General features: G+C 41.7%; 3 protein-coding genes across 3 annotated transcripts; all 3 read right to left on the bottom strand.

Moving 5' to 3' along the window:
* Nucleotides 1-615: 615 nt before the first annotated feature.
* On the bottom strand, nucleotides 616-3,625 carry LOC125559901. The gene is made up of 4 exons (XM_048722096.1): nucleotides 3,535-3,625; nucleotides 1,657-2,814; nucleotides 1,426-1,579; nucleotides 616-980 (listed from the first exon to the last, which is right to left on the bottom strand). Exons 1-4 carry the CDS (start codon nucleotides 3,623-3,625, stop codon nucleotides 800-802), a joined length of 1,584 nt encoding a protein of 527 aa, XP_048578053.1. The 3' UTR covers nucleotides 616-799.
* A 4,286-nt stretch (nucleotides 3,626-7,911) lies between these two features.
* Nucleotides 7,912-10,076, bottom strand: LOC125559900. The gene is made up of 3 exons (XM_048722095.1): nucleotides 8,924-10,076; nucleotides 8,693-8,846; nucleotides 7,912-8,273 (listed from the first exon to the last, which is right to left on the bottom strand). Exons 1-3 carry the CDS (start codon nucleotides 10,074-10,076, stop codon nucleotides 8,093-8,095), a joined length of 1,488 nt encoding a protein of 495 aa, XP_048578052.1. The 3' UTR covers nucleotides 7,912-8,092.
* Nucleotides 10,077-12,498: 2,422 nt separating this feature from the next.
* LOC125559920 lies at nucleotides 12,499-14,159 on the bottom strand. The gene is made up of 3 exons (XM_048722182.1): nucleotides 13,503-14,159; nucleotides 13,272-13,425; nucleotides 12,499-12,857 (listed from the first exon to the last, which is right to left on the bottom strand). The coding sequence occupies exons 1-3, from the start codon at nucleotides 14,098-14,100 to the stop codon at nucleotides 12,677-12,679; spliced, it is 933 nt and encodes a 310-aa protein (XP_048578139.1). The 5' UTR covers nucleotides 14,101-14,159; the 3' UTR covers nucleotides 12,499-12,676.
* Nucleotides 14,160-19,518: the final 5,359 nt, after the last annotated feature.

Genomic DNA, 19,518 nt, shown 5'->3' with positions numbered 1-19,518 from the left:
TTTGGGATTTTTCCTCGGGCGATCAGTAAAAACGCGTCAACTCTACGCCCCTCTGTTGTGAAAACGAGGTCGGTACCCCCATTTTTTTATTACATTTTTTGAAAGCCCTTAACTTCAATATTGTTTATGCAAAGTTAAAAAAAATTCTGGGTTGTAGAACTATTTCAAGAGAATTACCTGCACCATATCAAGAAAATTTTGCCAAAAATTGTCGTTTTTATGTTCCTTATTTTGAAAAAAAAACTACACGATTCTTGTCATTTTTTAGGGTGAACGTACTTAAGGGGCTACGTTAACTTTATGACTTGTAATCAGAAGAAAAAACAGTGACCATCTTTAATAAATGGAGAAGGTCTCTAAAAAGAAACTAAGATTCCTCGGTAGCAGACCATCAAAACGACAACGTTTTCGTCATACGTTGCAGGGCCTCCATTTTACTCATGGCACGCAAAGACCCAGTTATTCATGTTGCGTAAATGTTTTTACTTAGGCTAAGTTGAAACGTATTATCCATGAGCCGTATTCAATGCAAATGCATGCACAGTTACATTGAATACGGCTCATGGATAATACGACGTTTCAACTTAGTCTTACGGTGCAATAAGACTCTGTTGCTCTGTGTCAAGTTTTTTTTTATTCAGAAGTCATGATTTTTCCAATAAAAAGAGGTCAGGCTATAGCAGCAAGAGAATAATGATATTGTTTTTTTTTTTTCTTTTCAACAAGAAGTAACATAGGAAGTATTCCTGGTGACCGTGTGAGAGTAGCCAGATTCAAAGTGAGACATGCATCTGTCAATCTAGCCATCAAGGTTTTCTGCAAATTGCAGAATCCCTAACCAGACGTGAATCAGGTTTTCTCTTGAACAGGTCGCCTCAAGTCTTGCAAAAATGGGATGAACTGTAGTCTTGCTTATCCATCTCAGAAAGTCACTAACAATGTTCCTGTAGGAGTTCCCGCGGCGTCTCTTCTTGCCGCGTCTGAAGCGAAATAAACCTACAAGTCAGTTGCGGATCTATGGGAGAGGGGAGGGGGAGGTTAGAGGGTTTAAACGCCCCTTTTGGTCTGCCGAGGGGAAATATTATCTGCGAAAAATACCGTACAGTATTTCCTCTTGGATGCAAAATTGCCCCACACCCAACTCTGCCCCTACTTTGTGCCAAGAAATGAAAGATTTAGAATTATTGGGAGGGGTATAGGATAGCATTTCCTTCTTGGTGATGCATGCACTTACGATACTCTAATAATGAAACTGCCCTCGGGTCTGTGGGAGTCAGAAAGTGAATATAACGAATTCCCCTCCCATCCCATCTCACGACAAACTGCTAGCTCCACTCCTGCAGGAAGTCAAAGAAAATTAAGAATTGATAGCAATAGTGTGGATTATGATTATCATCTTTTAATGAGTGATCATTTTTTACTTACCGGTGCACAAAAGGAGGCATTGTCTCCTTGCGCCAAGACGAGAATCTCCGCGCACAACACACAGCGAGAATTATACAAAGTAGACATGACATCGACGCTATGATCTGCCCGGGCCTTTTGGCATAGTCCCTCAGGCGGACCTTTGGCCGTCGCTCTGTAACGGGAAAGTTTTTTTCAGGAGGGATTAGTACCAGATATCACAATCAACAATCAAAGGCATATAATCCCTACCTTGAGTCCTGTGGCGAATTTGAAGGCCTTGTTTGAAGTTTTTCGTCAGATAATTTACCAAGGACGCTGCGTCAGGTACCTGATTCCAGCCATCTTGCAAATGGCTGTACAGCTCGTGTAATAAGGGTGTGATAATCTTCAAGCCAATCCCTTCATGCTTGCCATTCATCCTTTCTCCACTACGATGATTTGCAAACGGCTTCCTGGTCTTTTTCCTTGTAGTATCTTTTGGTACCTGTCCTTTGTTGCTCTGGACTGTAGCACCATTTGACGCCTGGTCCGTGGTAATATTTGAAGCCTTAGTATCGTTCGAGTTTATCGGGTATATGACCTTGACTCTGGTACGATTCATTGCGCGGTGGCTCTGCGCCATTGTACCTTTGAAAGACACATCTGTACTTTGTTCAGCTTCATTCGGTCTCTGGCTAGAACCGGAAGCCCCTGCCCTGCTTCTGTGTCTCGGCCTTGTTACAACCCTTATTGGCCACTCGCTATGAGATGTAAATTCGCCATCGACACGTTTACTCGTATTACCAATACTCTCCGCAGTGTTTGTCATGTAATCCTTCACAAATCCGTGTACCGTATCACCAGTCATGTCCCAAGCTGTTCCTAGTTTATGTCCGAAGTCGTTTACTCTTCCCTGCCATACTTTCTGTATCAAGTGGAATCGTTCACTAGCGGTAGATGCTGGTAACCGCTCAAAAAAGGCTGAACCAAAGATGTAATGGGCGACTTGTGGCGTAGAATCTTCAATTTCATCGATACTACTTGAAACTGAACCAGTTTTGATAGCGTTCACATCGTACCGAAGTAGGAATTCAGTCCATGTACAGGAATTACTCATATTGACCCTACACTTCAGTAGCATGTATTTGTGCTGATTAGCTGTTGGTCGTGCCGTTTCTTGTTTGGTGTCATCTGTTGCAGGTTTCCTCTTGCCTTCACTCAGCCTATCCGTTGCTTTTTGACGAGACCCAAGTTCACTTGGATAAAAAAGTCGCACTGGCTTGATGGTACCGTGTGAATTTTCTGTCTCAAATATATAAGTCCCTCTAAATGTCTGTGTGAGTCGAACAGTATCGAATGATCCAAAGTTGTTTCTGTTTACTTCTGACCTGGTGAGCAGGAATCTGTTTTTCGTTAATCTCATGTTTGCTGCGGGAATAAAAAAAGTCACAAGTCAGTGAGGTTACACTCGATTTTTTTACAGCCAAATTCGTTGTTGTGCGACCTCGGCGAATCCAAAATCCATGTCTCGTTTGGGAATAGTACATAGTCAGACACAAGCTTTGGGGGCGGTTTGTCTGGTATTAATTGTTAGTTTTGATTGACTACGCGCTGTTCCCAAACAAAGAAAAAAAATTTAGATTCTGGCAGGTGGCGCAACAACGAATTTGGCTATGAGAACAATATTTTTTAACTCTCTGAGCCTCGGCATGTTTTTTTGGATTCTCAAAATTTAGTCGTGAAATCTCAGGCTGGACGTTCTCATAAAAAGGCTCTTATAAAAAAAGAGTGTATTATCTCTATTGTAATTGTTTTATTGTCACTAAAGGGTGTGATTTGAGACAAAACATTTGATATATGAAACATAGACAAAAGAGCAAAATGAGCGCGAACGAGTTACTCGAAAAAGCGCGCGCTTTTCAACGCGCGAAACCCTGTATTTGTTACCATAGTGATAAAGATCAGTTTTCCTACAAGAGAAGAAGTTCTTGAAAAATTGTAGAAAAAAAAAATAATCGTGAAGTGTGTGTCTACTTGTTTCACTTGTGTGTGGGTCCTCTTTTCCAAACTATCCATATCCCAATTAATGGACCGCACACTGAAAAACATTTCAAGTAAAGTAAACCTAACTTGTCCTTTTTTACCTACCTTCATTTCCAAAAATTGGGGGTTTTACGCGATTGACGCTACCAAAGAACACAATAATCGCAAGAAGATAAATACTGAGGAGAGACGGCATGGTGCTGTCACTCCCAGCGAGTCTTTGAAAAACTGACTGAAATCAGTGGAACGATCTACGTATGTTTTAGCATTGTGACGTTTGAGCCAGCGCGCGAGAGCGTCACGGTCACCCTGTGGTATGTTGTCACTACAATGAATCGTCGTTTTGTTGATTAATGCTCATCGATAAATTTAAGACATGGAGGTTAAATCTCCTTGAAAATTTGTAGGCGTCTTTGCCAAATTTTATATTTAAATGTTTGTAGTATTCTACTATCTTATTCTGTCCTGAAGTGAAGTTAATCCCCAATCACACGTATACTTTTCAGTTGCAACTTGTCTCGCAAAAGAAATGATCGTACGCACCATGTCACACGTAAATTTTTTTCCTGCGACTTAAAGAAATTTGTTGCAGAAAGAAGGAGAATGTTCTACTTTTCGTGTGACTGAGAAAAAAAACTGTTGCAAAGGGCAGGGTGTTAGACGTAAGAAAACGCGTGTGTGACTTTTTTTTTGAGAAATTATTTTTTTAGAAAAAAAATGCAAAAGAATAAAAGCGTACTTGTGACAGAGTCTCAATCAAGTCGAAAATTTGTAAGCTCGCACTCCATGTATAAGCTGTAGTTTGCATCCTGGATTTGTCTATTTGTTAGTGGTATAAAATGGTGAATAGAGGACTTGAATTTGGGCTAGGTCCAATTTATGGTTGGCTAAAGAAATATGCATAGTTACTTGTTGTTAATTGTCGGATCTGCCGCCCCTCCCCCCCCCCCCCCCCCCCCCCAATCCGATTAATATATGCAACAAAGAAAGCCCACATTATTCGAATCTTAGACAATTAGCCATTAGGCAGCGGGGTGCTGGGACGAGTTTCCTGTGACGTCAAAACTCTTACCATCCACAGGAAACCCAATAAGAACGCATGCCTGGGACTTAGGCTGCAATGACCCAAAACCTACAACCCCAAAAGCTACGACTCCAGAAATGTCGCATCATTCTGGAGCAGTCCCTGGAGTGGAACTCGCCCCTCTACGTCAACTTCATCGACTATGAGAAGGCGTTTGACAGCGTTGACAGGCAGACCCTCTGGAGAGTACTGAGACACTACGGAGTGCCAGAGAAGATAACCAACATCATCAGAAAGTCATATGAAGGAATGACCAGCAGAGTAGTGCATGGCAGACAGCTCACCGACGCCTTCGAAATAAGAACCGGAGTGATGCAAGGCTGCTTACTCTCGCCCTTTCTATTCCTGCTGGCCATAGACTGGATCATGAAGACGTCAACAGACCAGAAACGAAACGGTATTCAGTGGACACTTTGGAAGCAGCTGGACGATCTCGACTTTGCCGATGACCTGGCTCTTCTCTCTCACACCCAGCAACAGATGCAGGATAGGACCAACATCGTTTCGGACAACTCAGACAGGCTGGGCCTCAACATCAACAGAGTGAAGAGCAAGGTGTTCAAGATAAACGCATCCAACGAGACACCACTCACAGTCCAAGGCGAGGCGCTGGAAGAGGTGGACACCTTCACCTACCTCGGCAGCATCCTGGACAAGCAGGGAGGAAAGGATGCCGACATCAGAACCCGCATTGGTAAAGCCCGAGCAGCCTTCAATCAACTAAAGAACATCTGGGGATCCAGCGAGATCAGCATCACCACCAAGATCAGGCTCTTCAACACCATCGTAAAGCCAATACTACTCTACGGAGCCGAGACCTGGAGAACCACCGTCACCACCATGAAGAAAATCCAGGTCTTTATCAACACCTGCCTGAGGAAGATCCTGAAGATCCGCTGGCCCGACAAGATCAGCAACGAGGAATTATGGCAGCGTACAACGCAGCAGCCTGTTGATCAAGACGTCTTTCAGAGACGCTGGCGATGGATTGGCCACACCCTTCGAAAGCCTGCAACCAACATCACAAGACAATCCCTCACTTGGAATCCTCAAGGAAAGAGGAAGAGAGGGCGGCCTCGTAACACCTGGCGCCGAGATTTAGATGCAGACGCCAAGCAGATAGGCAAGACGTGGGGACAGCTGGAGAGACTCGCCCAGAACCGAGACGCCTGGAGAGAGCTGGTCGGCGGCCTATGTCCCAGACGGGACCACAGGCGGAGATGAGATGAGATGATGTACCAGATTTCCTCGCGCAAACCGGAAGTTGGGGTCGAATTTCACAAATCGGCCTTTTTTGCCCAAAATAATTATCCAATGAAACTAAGACACACATCGATGGAATTAGTGGACCAAGGCCTACAATCGAGTAAAATAGCAAAGAATTTAAACAAGTTTTTTTTAAATCGATTTCCGCGCTTTTTAGATAATTAGTGCAATCTTCTTTTAAGTATTCATAACAGATAATAAGTTAAATGAGTAAGTAACAAGTATCAATTTTCGAATTAAGCTTAAATGGAAACAGAATTTACAAAAAAAAAGACACAAATGTAATGCCTTTTATGTTAGTATACTTTTTACATGGTTATTTTTTACAATTTCTTACCAGATCAGGGCAAGTTAAGTCCAGGGCACAAGTACTTACAGTTTTGAAGAGCTGGTTTAATATAAATGTAAAACAAAAAACAAAACATAAACTTCCGTATGTTACTTCTTACACTATTGTTAGCTAACTAGCAGTATTAAACATAATGTGGCCTCTCAGCGAGAGAATTTCGAGATCGAAACAAATGAGATCGAAACAAATGATCACTTATTTCCGAAATTATTGCTTTGCAAGAGCAAGAAAAAATGTTCTCGTAACAAAGTTTGAGTCCACTTATGGAAAAATAAATAGTCCAAGGCTAGAAAGAAAACGTTTTTTTCTCTGTGGCTTAAAGGGTTCAGAAATTAGGAGGCATATGACGATGTAGGAAGACTTTGAAAAGCAAGCGTCGTTTTTCCCCTTCTCGACCGCCATTATGGATTCCTTGAGAAAAAGTCAATTTTTTCGCCCTGTCATCTGAGTGGCTAATCCGTGCGTCTAAAAATAGCCTGATCCTAGGAAACGCCGTGACACTTATATAATACTGATGATTGCCCCTACTTATGAGCCCCTGAATTGCGTTATTATAGTGCGCGCGGGTGCAAACAACGAATTTGAAATATTTATCGCTTCAAAACCTATCTAATCCTCGCTATCTTTCGTTCACTTTCGAGAAACAGCTGTTTATAAGGTTATGTTTGCTTCCCTCTACGGAGCTCTGCACTCAGTGAAGTTAAAAGACGAATGACAGCTTGCCTTAGGCAAGTCCCTCTGCACTGCGCACCCCTTTTGCGCATAGTGGCGCGCGCTATGTTCGTTCGAATTTTCCGGTATTAAGTGAGCGCGCGCGCCACAGTTGTACAAGAAAACAAAGCAAAATCGCTTTGACAGAAAAAGAAGTCGGTTACCCCCAGTTTTTATTTGCGCGATTAGTTAAATATATACAAAAAATATATATATACTGAAAGAAGAAAAAAGTTGGGTTAAAGAAGTTTGTTTATTTTCTTAAAAGCTGTAAAATATTTTAAAATGGCGCTTTTTACCGTATAAATAGTGGAGAAAACAGTGTCTTTCAGTGCGATCTCTTAAATGTGATTTGTTTTCGCTACTACGGGTTATTGTTTGTGAGATCGGATTTTGGTAGCTCGACAAACAGAACTTAATTTTCTAAAGACTATAGGCACTCTTTAAGAAAAGTAAAAGTTGGGATTTTTCCTCGGGCGATCAGTAAAAACGCGTCAACTCTACGACCCTCTGTTGTGAAAACGAGGTCGGTACCCCCATTTTTTATTACATTTTTTGAAAGCCCGTAACTTCAATATTGTTTATTCAAAGTTAAAAAAAATGTGGGTTGTAGAACTATTTCAAGAGAATTACCTGCACCCTATCAAGAAAATTTTGCCAACAATTGTCGTTTTTATATTCCTTATTTTGAAAAAAAAAACTACACGATTCTTGTCATTTTTTAGGGTGAACGTACTTAAGGGGCTACGTTAACTTTATGACTTGTAATCAGAAGAGAAAACAGTGACCATCTTAAATCAATGGAGAAGGTCTCTAAAAAGAAACTAAGATTCCTCGGTAGCAGACCATCAAAACGACAACGTTTTCGTCATACGTTGCAGAGCCTCTATTTTACTCATGGCACGCAAAGACCCAGTTATTCATGTTGCGTAAATGTTTTTACTTAGGCTAAGTTGAAACGTATTATCCATGAGCCGTATTCAATGCAAATGCATGCACAGTTGCATTGAATACGGCTCATGGATAATACGACGTTTCAACTTAGCCTTACGGTGCAATAAGACTCTGTTGCTCTGTGTAAAGTTTTTTTTTATTCAGAAGTTATGATTTTTCCAATAAAAAGAGGTCAGGCTATAGCAGCAAGAAAATAATGATATTGGTTTTTTTTCTTTTCAACAAGAAGTAACATAGGAAGTATTCCTGGTGACCGTGTGAGAGTAGCCAGATTCAAAGCGAGACATGCATCTGTCAATCTAGCCATCAAGGTTTTCTGCAAATTGCAGAATCCCTAACAAGACGTGAATCAGGTTTTCTCTTGAACAGGTCGCCTCAAGTCTTGCAAAAATGGGATGAACTGTAGTCTCGCTTATCCATCTCAGAAAGTCACTAACAATATTCCTGTAGGAGTTCCCGCGGCGTCTCTTCTTGCCGCGTCTGAAGCGAAATAAACATACAAGTCAGTTGCGGATCTATGGGAGAGGGGGGGGGGGGGGGGGTTAGAGGGTTTAAACGCCTCTCTTGGCTTACCGTACAGATTTTCTTCTTGAATGCAAAATGCCCCACACCCAACCCTGCCCCTACTTTGTGCCAAGAAATGTAAGATTAAGAATTATTGGGAGGGGTATAGGATAGCATTTCCTTCTTGGTGATGCATGCACTTAAGATACTCTAATAATGAAACTGCCCTCGGGTCTGTGGGAGTCAGAAAGTGAATATAACGAATTCCCCTCCCATCCCATCTCTCGGCAAACTGCTAGCTCCACTCCTGCAGGAAGTCAAAGAAAATTAAGAATTGATAGCAATAGTGTGGATTATGATTATCATCTTTTAATGAGTGATCATTTCTTACTTACCGGTGCACAAAAGGAGGCATTGTCTCCTTGCGCCAAGACGAGAATCTCCGCGCACAACACACAGCGAGAATTATACAAAGTAGACATGACATCGACGCTATGATCTGCCCGGGCCTTTTGGCATAGTCCCTCAGGCGGACCTTTGGCCGTCGCTCTGTAACGGGAAAGTTTTTTTCAGGAGGGATTAGTACCAGATATCACAATCAACAATTAAAGGCATATAATCCCTACCTGGAGTCCTGTGGCGAAATTGAAGTCCTTGTTTGAAGTTTTTCGTCAGATAATTTACCAAGGACGCTGCGTCAGGTACCTGATTCCAGCCATCTTGCAAATGGCTGTACAGCTCGTGTAATAGGGGTGTGATAATCTTCAAGCCAATCCCTTCATGCTTGCCATTCATCCTTTCTCCACTACGATGATTTGCGAACGGCTTCCTGGTTTTTTTCCTGGAAGTATCTTTTGGTACCTGTCCTTTGTTGCTCTGGACTGTAGCACCATTCGACGCCTTGTCCGTGGTAATATTTGAAGCCTTAGTATCGTTCGAGTTTATCGGGTATATGACCTTGACTCTAGTGCGATTCATTGCGCGGTGGCTCTGCGCCATTGTACCTTTGAAAGACACTTCTGTACTTTGTTCAGCTTCATTCGGTCTCTGGCTAGAACCGGAAACTCCTGCCCTGCTCCTGTGTCTCGGTCTTGTTACAACCCTTATTGGCCACTCGCTACGAGATGTAAATTCGCCATCGACACGTTCACTAGTATTACCAATACTCTCCGCAGTGTTTGTCATGTAATCCTTCACAAATCCGTGTACCGTATCACCAGTCATGTCCCAAGCTGTTCCTAGTTTATGTACGAAGTCGTTTACTCTTCCCTGCCATACTTTCTGTATCAAGTGGAATCGTTCACTAGCGGTAGATGCTGGTAACCGCTCAAAAAAGGCTGAACCAAAGATGTAATGGGCGACTTGTGGCGTAGAATCCTCAATTTCATCGATACTACTTGAAACTGAACCAGTTTTGATAGCGTTCACATCGTACCGAAGTAGAAATTCAGTCCATGTACAGGAATTACTCATATTGACCCTACACTTCAGTAGCATGTATTTGTGCTGATTAGCTGTTGGTCGTGCCGTTTCTTGTTTGGTGTCATCTGTTGCAGGTTTCCTCTTGCCTTCACTCAGCCTATCCGTTGCTTTTTGACGAGACCCAAGTTCACTTGGATAAAAAAGTCGCACTGGCTTGATGATACCGTGTGAATTTTCTGTCGCAAATATATAAGTCCCTCTAAATGTCTGTGTGAGTCGAACAGTATCGAATGATCCAAAGTTGTTTCTGTTTACTTCTGACCAGGTGATCAGGAATCTGTTTTTCGTTAATCTCATGTTTGCTGCGGGAATAAAAAAAGTCACAAGTCAGTGAGGTTACACTCGATCTTTTTACAGCCAAATTCGTTGTTGTGCGACCTCGGCGAATCCAAAATCCATGTCTCGTTTGGGAATAGCGCATAGTCAGACACAAGCTTTGGGGGCCGTTTGTCTGGTATTAATTGTTTGTTTCGATTGACTAAGCGCTGTTCCCCCAAAAAGAAAAGAATTTTGGATTGTGGCAGGTGGTGCAACAACGAATTTGGCTATGAGAACAATATTTTTCAACTCTCTGAGCCTCGGCATGTTTTTTTGGATTCTCAAAATTTAGTAGTGAAATCTCAGGCTGGACGTTCTCATAAAAAGGCTCTTATAAAAAAAAGTGTATTATCTTTATTGTAATTGTTTTATTGTCACTAAAGGGTGTGATTTGAGACAACACATTTGATATATGAAACATAGACAAAAGAGCAAAATGAGCGCGAACGAGTTACTCGAAAAAGCGCGCGCTTTTCAACGCGCGAAACCCTGTATTTGTTACCATAGTGATAAAGATCACCCTTCCAAAAGGAAAAAAAGTTCTTGAAAAATTGTAGAAAAAAAATTTAATCGTGAAGGTTGTGTCTACTTGTTTCACTTGTGTGTGGGTCATCTTTTCCAAACTATTCATATCCCAATTAATGGACCGCACACTGAAAAACATTTCAAGTAAAGTAAACCTAACTTGTCCTTTTTTACCTACCTTCATTTCCAAAAATTGGGGGTTTTACGCGATTGACGCTACTAAAGAACACAATTATCGCAAGAAAATAAATACTGAGGAGAGACGGCATGGTGCTGTCACTCCCAGCGAGTCTTTGAAAAACTGACTGAAATCAGTGGAACGATCTACGTATGTTTTAGCATTGTGACGTTTGAGCCAGCGCGCGAGAGCGTCACGGTCACCCTGTGGTATGTTGTCACTATAATGAATCGTCGTTTCGTTGATTAATGTTCATCGATAAATTCAAGTCATGGAGGTTAAACCTCCTTGAAAATTTGTAGGCGACTTCGCCATGACTTCCCATGTTCATGTTCAGAAATAATGGGATTTTCAACAAAGGTAATAAAAACAGTGAGTTTGAACAAAACCTCATCATGGCAGAGGAAGATGTGCCGTGTGTTGACCAGGCTTTATTAATCAGAAATCAATTTGTACATTGAAGATGGTTGATATGAAAAAGCAAAACAGTTTCTAAAACAAAAAACCCTCGATATTTTTTGTTCTGTTTCAAAAAACAGCTGTTTATAAGGTTATGTTTGCTTCAATAGTGTGTTATCGACCACTCTAGAACTCTCTCGTAGCATTTTGGTCTCCCTCTACAGAGCTCTGCACTCAGTGATTTCAAATGACGAATGACAGCTTGCCTTACGCAAGTCCCTCTGCACTGCGCACCCCTTTTGCGCATAGTGGAGCGCGCTGTTCGTTCGAATTTACCGGTATTAAGTGAGCGCGCGCGCCACAGTTGTACAAGAAAACAAAGCAAAATGGCTTTGACAGAAAAACGAAGTCGGTTACCCCCAGTTTTTATTTGCTCGATTAGTTAAATATATGCAAAAAATATACTGAAAGAAGAAAAAAAAGTTGGGTTGTAGAAGTGTGTTTGTTTTCTCTTAAAAGCTGTAAAAATACTTCAAAATGGCGCTTTTTACCGTATAAATAGTGGAAAAAACAGTGTCTTTCAATGCTACGGGTTATTGTTTTGAAGATCGGGCTTTGGTAGCTCGACAAACAGAACTTAATTTTCTAAAGACTATAGGCACTCTTTAAGAAAAGTAAAAGTTGGGATTTTTTCCTCGGGCGATCAGTAAAAACGCGTCAACTCTACGCCCCTCTTTTGTGAAAACGAGGTCAGTACCCCCATTTTTTTATTACATTTTTTGAAAGCCCTTAACTTCAATATTGTTTATTCAAAGTTTAAAAATATCTGGGTTGTAGAACTATTTCAAGAGAATTACCTGCACCATATCAAGAAAATTTTGCCAAAAATTGTCGTTTCTATATTCCTTATTTAAAAAAAAAAACTACACGATTCTTGTCATTTTTTAGGGTGAACGTACTTTAAGGGGCTACGTTAACTTTATGACTTGTAATCAGAAGAGAAAACAATGACCATCTTAAATCAATGGAGAAGGTCTCTAAAAAGAAACCAAGATTCCTCGGTAGCAGACCATCAAAACGACAACGTTTTCTTTATATGTTGCAGGGCCTCTATTTTACTCATGGCACGCAAAGACCCAGTAATTCATGTTGCGTAAATGTTTTTACTTAGGCTAAGTTGAAACGTCGTATTATCCATGAGCCGTATTCAATGCAAATGCATGCACAGTTACATTGAATACGGCTCATGGATAATACGACGTTTTAACTTAGCCTTACGGTGCAATAAGACTCTGTTGCTCTGTGTCAAGTTTTTTTTATTCAGAAGTCATGATTTTTCCAATAAAAAGAGGTCAGGCTATAGCAGCAAGATAATTATGAAATCGTTTTTTTTTTTTTCAACAAGAAGAACATAGGAAGTATTCCTGGTGACCGTGTGAGAGTAGCCAGATTCAAAGCGAGACATGCATCTGTCAATCTAGCCATCAAGGTTTTCTGCAAATTGCAGAATCCCTAACCAGACGTGAATCAGGTTTTCTCTTGAACAGGTCGCCTCAAGTCTTGCAAAAATGGGATGAACTGTAGTCTCGCTTATCCATCTCAGAAAGTCACTAACAATATTCCTGTAGGAGTTCCCGCGGCGTCTCTTCTTGCCGCGTCTGAAGCGAAATAAACCTACAAGTCAGTTGCTAATCTTTAGGAAAGGGGGGGGGGGGTTAGAGGTTTTAAACGCCTCTCTTGGGCTACCGTACAGATTTTATTCTTGGATGCAAAATGTCCCACATCCAAACCTGCCTATACTTTGTGCAAAGAAATGAAAGATTTAGAATTATTGGGAGGGGTATAGGATAGCATTTCCTTCTTGGTGATGCATGCACTTACGATACTCTAATAATAAAACTGCCCTCGGGTCTGTGGGAGTCAGAAAGTGAATATAACGAATTCCCCTCCCATCCCATCTCTCGGCAAACTGCTAGCTCCACTCATGCAGGAAGTCAAAGAAAATTAAGAATTGATAGCAATAGTGTGGATTATGATTATCATCTTTACATGAGTGATCATTTCTTACTTACCGGTGCACAAAAGGAGGCATTGTCTCCTTGCGCCAAGACGAGAATCTCCGCGCACAACACACAGCGAGAATTATACAAAGTAGACATGACAGCGACGCTATGATCTGCCCAGGCCTTTTGGCATAGTCCCTCAGGCGGACCTTTGGCCGTCGCTCTGTAACGGGACAGTTTTTTTCAGGAGGGATTAGTACCAGATATCACAATCAACAATCAAAGGCATATAATCCCTACCTTGAGTCCTGTGGCGAATTTGAAGGCCTTGTTTGAAGTTTTTCGTCAGATAATTTACCAAGGACGCTGCGTCAGGTACCTGATTCCAACCATCTTGCAAATGGCTGTACAGCTCGTGTAATAAGGGTGTGATAATCTTCAAGCCAATCCCTTCATGCTTGCCATTCATCCTTTCTCCACTACGATGATTTGCAAACGGCTTCCTGGTCTTTTTCCTGGTAGTATCTTTTGGTACCTGTCCTTTGTTGCTCTGGACTGTAGCACCATTTGACGCCTGATCCGTGGTAATATTTGAAGCCTTAGTATCGTTCGAGTTTATCGGGTATATGACCTTGACTCTGGTGCGATTCATTGCGCGGTGGCTCTGCGCCATTGTACCTTTGAAAGACACTTCTGTACTTTGTTCAGCTTCATTCGGTCTCTGGCTAGAACCGGAAACTCCTGCCCTACTTCTGTGTCTCGGTCTTGTTACAGCCCTTATTGGCCACTCGCTACGAGATGTAAATTCGCCATCGACACGTTGACTCGTATTACCAATACTCTCCGCAGTGTTTGTCATGTAATCCTTCACAAATCCGTGTACCGTATCACCAGTCATGTCCCAAGCTGTTCCTAGTTTATGTACGAAGTCGTTTACTCTTCCCTGCCATACTTTCTGTATCAAGTGAAATCGTTCACCAGCGGTAGATGCTGGTAACCGCTCAAAAAAGGCTGAACCAAAGATGTAATGGGCGACTTGTGGCGTAAAATCCTCAATTTCATCGATACTACTTGAAACTGAACCAGTTTTGATAGCGTTCACATTGTACCGAAGTAGTAATTCAGTCCATGTACAGGAATTACTCATATTGACCCTACACTTCAGTAGCATGTATTTGTGCTGGTTAGCTGTTGGTCGTGCCGTTTCTTGTTTGGTGTCATCTGTTGCAGGTTTCCTCTTGCCTTCACTCAGCCTATCCGTTGCTTTTTGACGAGACCCAAGTTCACTTGGATAAAAAAGTCGCACTGGCTTGATGGTACCGTGTGAATTTTCTGTCGCAAATATATAAGTCCCTCTAAATGTCTGTGTGAGTCGAACAGTATCGAATGATCCAAAGTTGTTTCTGTTTACTTCTGACCTGGTGAGCAGGAATCTGTTTTTCGTTAATCTCATGTTTGCTGCGGGAATAAAAAAAGTCACAAGTCAGTGAGGTTACACTCGATTTTTTTACAGCCAAATTCGTTGTTGTGCGACCTCGGCGAATCCAAAATCCATGTCTCGTTTGGGAATAGTACATAGTCAGACACAAGCTTTGGGGGCGGTTTGTCTGGTATTAATTGTTTGTTTTGATTGACTACGCGCTGTTCCCAAACAAAGAAAAAAAATTTAGATTCTGGCAGGTGGCGCAACAACGAATTTGGCTATGAGAACAATATTTTTTAACTCTCTGAGCCTCGGCATGTTTTTTTGGATTCTCAAAATTTAGTCGTGAAATCTCAGGCTGGACGTTCTCATAAAAAGGCTCTTATAAAAAAAGAGTGTATTATCTCTATTGTAATTGTTTTATTGTCACTAAAGGGTGTGATTTGAGACAAAACATTTGATATATGAAACATAGACAAAAGAGCAAAATGAGCGCGAACGAGTTACTTGAAAAAGCGCGCGCTTTTCAACGCGCGAAACCCTGTTTTTGTTACCATAGTGATAAAGATCAGTTTTCCTACAAGAGAAGAAGTTCTTGAAAAATTGTAGAAAAAAAAATAATCGTGAAGTGTGTGTCTACTTGTTTCACTTGTGTGTGGGTCCTCTTTTCCAAACTATCCATATCCCAATTAATGGACCGCACACTGAAAACCATTTCAAGTAAAGTAAACCTAACTTGTCCTTTTTTACCTACCTTCATTTCCAAAAATTGGGGGTTTTACGCGATTGACGCTACTAAAGAACACAATAATCGCAAGAAGATAAATACTGAGGAGAGACGGCATGGTGCTGTCACTCCCAGCGAGTCTTTGAAAAACTGACTGAAATCAGTGGAACGATCTACGTATGTTTTAGCATTGTGACGTTTGAGCCAGCGCGCGAGAGCGTCACGGTCACCCTGTGGTATGTTGTCACTACAATGAATCGTCGTTTTGTTGATTAATGCTCATCGATAAATTTAAGACATGGAGGTTAAATCTCCTTGAAAATTTGTAGGCGTCTTTGCCAAATTTTATATTTAAATGTTTGTAGTATTCTACTATCTTATTCTGTCCTGAAGTGAAGTTAATCCCCAATCACACGTATACTTTTCAGTTGCAACTTGTCTCGCAAAAGAAATGATCGTACGCACCATGTCACACGTAAATTTTTTTCCTGCGACTTAAAGAAATTTGTTGCAGAAAGAAGGAGAATGTTCTACTTTTCGTGTGACTGAGAAAAAAAACTGTTGCAAAGGGCAGGGTGTTAGACGTAAGAAAACGCGTGTGTGACTTTTTTTTTGAGAAATTATTTTTTTAGAAAAAAAATGCAAAAGAATAAAAGCGTACTTGTGACAGAGTCTCAATCAAGTCGAAAATTTGTAAGCTCGCACTCCATGTATAAGCTGTAGTTTGCATCCTGGATTTGTCTATTTGTTAGTGGTATAAAATGGTGAATAGAGGACTTGAATTTGGGCTAGGTCCAATTTATGGTTGGCTAAAGAAATATGCATAGTTACTTGTTGTTAATTGTCGGATCTGCCGCCCCTCCCCCCCCCCCCCCCCCCCCAATCCGATTAATATATGCAACAAAGAAAGCCCACATTATTCGAATCTTAGACAATTAGCCATTAGGCAGCGGGGTGCTGGGACGAGTTTCCTGTGACGTCAAAACTCTTACCATCCACAGGAAACCCAATAAGAACGCATGCATGGGACTTAGGCTGCAATGACCCAAAACCTACAACCCCAAAAGCTACGACTCCAGAAATGTCGCATCATTCTGGAGCAGTCCCTGGAGTGGAACTCGCCCCTCTACGTCAACTTCATCGACTATGAGAAGGCGTTTGACAGCGTTGACAGGCAGACCCTCTGGAGAGTACTGAGACACTACGGAGTGCCAGAGAAGATAACCAACATCATCAGAAAGTCATATGAAGGAATGACCAGCAGAGTAGTGCATGGCAGACAGCTCACCGACGCCTTCGAAATAAGAACCGGAGTGATGCAAGGCTGCTTACTCTCGCCCTTTCTATTCCTGCTGGCCATAGACTGGATCATGAAGACGTCAACAGACCAGAAACGAAACGGTATTCAGTGGACACTTTGGAAGCAGCTGGACGATCTCGACTTTGCCGATGACCTGGCTCTTCTCTCTCACACCCAGCAACAGATGCAGGATAGGACCAACATCGTTTCGGACAACTCAGACAGGCTGGGCCTCAACATCAACAGAGTGAAGAGCAAGGTGTTCAAGATAAACGCATCCAACGAGACACCACTCACAGTCCAAGGCGAGGCGCTGGAAGAGGTGGACACCTTCACCTACCTCGGCAGCATCCTGGACAAGCAGGGAGGAAAGGATGCCGACATCAGAACCCGCATTGGTAAAGCCCGAGCAGCCTTCAATCAACTAAAGAACATCTGGGGATCCAGCGAGATCAGCATCACCACCAAGATCAGGCTCTTCAACACCATCGTAAAGCCAATACTACTCTACGGAGCCGAGACCTGGAGAACCACCGTCACCACCATGAAGAAAATCCAGGTCTTTATCAACACCTGCCTGAGGAAGATCCTGAAGATCCGCTGGCCCGACAAGATCAGCAACGAGGAATTATGGCAGCGTACAACGCAGCAGCCTGTTGATCAAGACGTCTTTCAGAGACGCTGGCGATGGATTGGCCACACCCTTCGAAAGCCTGCAACCAACATCACAAGACAATCCCTCACTTGGAATCCTCAAGGAAAGAGGAAGAGAGGGCGGCCTCGTAACACCTGGCGCCGAGATTTAGATGCAGACGCCAAGCAGATAGGCAAGACGTGGGGACAGCTGGAGAGACTCGCCCAGAACCGAGACGCCTGGAGAGAGCTGGTCGGCGGCCTATGTCCCAGACGGGACCACAGGCGGAGATGAGATGAGATGATGTACCAGATTTCCTCGCGCAAACCGGAAGTTGGGGTCGAATTTCACAAATCGGCCTTTTTTGCCCAAAATAATTATCCAATGAAACTAAGACACACATCGATGGAATTAGTGGACCAAGGCCTACAATCGAGTAAAATAGCAAAGAATTTAAACAAGTTTTTTTTTAAATCGATTTCCGCGCTTTTTAGATAATTAGCGCAATCTTCTTTTAAGTATTCATAACAGATAATAAGTTAAATGAGTAAGTAACAAGTATCAATTTTCGAATTAAGCTTAAATGGAAACAGAATTTACAAAAAAAGACACAAATGTAATGCCTTTTATGTTAGTATACTTTTTACATGGTTATTTTTTACAATTTCTTACCAGATCAGGGCAAGTTAAGTCCAGGGCACAAGTACTTACAGTTTTGAAGAGCTGGTTTAATATAAATGTAAAACAAAAAACAAAACATAAACTTCCGTATGTTACTTCTTACACTATTGTTAGCTAACTAGCAGTATTAAACATAATGTGGCCTCTCAGCGAGAGAATTTCGAGATCGAAACAAATGAAATCGAAACAAATGATCACTTATTTCCGAAATTATTGCTTTGCAAGAGCAAGAAAAAATGTCCTCGTAACAAAGTTTGAGTCCACTTATGGAAAAATAAATAGTCCAAGGCTAGAAAGAAAACGTTTCTTTCTCTGTGGCTTAAGGGGTTCAGAAATTAGGAGGCATATGACGATGTAGGAAGACTTTGAAAAGCAAGCGTCGTTTTCCCCCTTCTCGACCGCCATTTTGGATTCCTTGAGACAAAGTCCATTTTTCCGCCTTGTCATCTGAGTGGCTAATCCGTGCGTCTAAAAATAGCCTGATCCTAGAAAAGGCCGTGACGCTTATATAATACAGATGATTGCCCCTACTTATGAGCCCCTGAATTGCGTTATTATAGTGCGCGCGGGTGCAAACAACGAATTTGAAATATTTATCGCTTCAAAACCTATCTAATCCTCGCTATCTTTCGTTCTCTTTCGAGAAACAGCTGTTTATAAGGTTATGTTTGCTTCAATAGTGTGTTATCGACCACTCTAGAACTCTCTCGTAGCATTTTGGTCTCTCTCTACGTAGCTCTGCACTCAGTGAAGTTAAAAGACGAATGACAGCTTGCCTTAGGCAAGTCCCTCTGCACTGCGCACCCCTTCTGCGCATAGTGGCGCGCGCTGTTTGTTCGAATTTTCCGGTATTAAGTGCGCGCGCGCGCCACAGTTGTACAAAAAAACAAAGCAAAATGGCTTTGACAGAAAAACGAAGTCGGTTACCCCCAGTTTTTATTTGCTCGATTAGTTAAATATATACAAAAAAATATACTGAAAGAAGAAAAAAAGTTGGGTTGTAGAAGTGTTTTTGTTTTCTCTAAGCTGTAAAAATACTTCAAAATGGCTCTTTTCACCGTATAAATAGTGGAAAAAACAGTGTCTTTCAGTGCGATCTCTTAAATGTGATTTGTTTTGAACGTTAGCTACTACGGGTTATTGTTTTGGAGATCGGACTTTGGTAACTCGACAAACAGAACTTAATTTTCTTAAGACTATAGGCACTCTTTAAGAAAACTAAAAGTTGGGATTTTTCCTTGGGCGATCAGTAAAACCGCGCCAAATCTACGCCCCTCTGTTGTGAAAACGAGGTCGGTACCCCCATTTTTTTATTACATTTTTGAAAGCTCTTAACTTCAATATTGTCTATGCAAAGTTTAAAAAAAAATTCTGGGTTGTAGAACTATTTCAAGGGAATTACCTGCACCATATCAAGAAAATTTTGCCAAAAATTGTCGTTTTTATATTCCTTATTTTGAAAAAAAAAACTACACGATTCTTGTCATTTTTTAGGGCGAACGTACTTAAGGGGCTACGTTAACTTTATGACTTGTAATCAGAAGAGAAAAC

This window comes from Nematostella vectensis, chromosome 14 (genome assembly GCF_932526225.1).
Source record: "Nematostella vectensis chromosome 14, jaNemVect1.1, whole genome shotgun sequence".
Classification (NCBI taxonomy): domain Eukaryota; kingdom Metazoa; phylum Cnidaria; class Anthozoa; order Actiniaria; family Edwardsiidae; genus Nematostella; species Nematostella vectensis.
Note: the sequence above shows the minus strand (reverse complement) of the source record. Positions and strands in the feature narration are given on the sequence as shown.

Coding starts and splice junctions, on each gene's coding strand:
- LOC125559901 (XM_048722096.1), bottom strand. CDS start 3,625: ATGCCGTCTCTCCTCAGTATTTATCTTCTTGCGATTATTGTGTTCTTT. Junction 2,815..3,534: donor CCCAATTTTTGGAAATGAAG/GTAGGTAAAAAA, acceptor TTATTCCCGCAG/CAAACATGAGATTAACGAAA. Junction 1,580..1,656: donor AATTCGCCACAGGACTCAAG/GTAGGGATTATA, acceptor TTCCCGTTACAG/AGCGACGGCCAAAGGTCCGC.
- LOC125559920 (XM_048722182.1), bottom strand. CDS start 14,100: ATGACTGGTGATACGGTACACGGATTTGTGAAGGATTACATGACAAAC. Junction 13,426..13,502: donor AATTCGCCACAGGACTCAAG/GTAGGGATTATA, acceptor GTCCCGTTACAG/AGCGACGGCCAAAGGTCCGC. Junction 12,858..13,271: donor ATGCCTCCTTTTGTGCACCG/GTAAGTAAGAAA, acceptor ATTTCGCTTCAG/ACGCGGCAAGAAGAGACGCC.
- LOC125559900 (XM_048722095.1), bottom strand. CDS start 10,076: ATGAGATTAACGAAAAACAGATTCCTGATCACCTGGTCAGAAGTAAAC. Junction 8,847..8,923: donor ATTTCGCCACAGGACTCCAG/GTAGGGATTATA, acceptor TTCCCGTTACAG/AGCGACGGCCAAAGGTCCGC. Junction 8,274..8,692: donor ATGCCTCCTTTTGTGCACCG/GTAAGTAAGAAA, acceptor ATTTCGCTTCAG/ACGCGGCAAGAAGAGACGCC.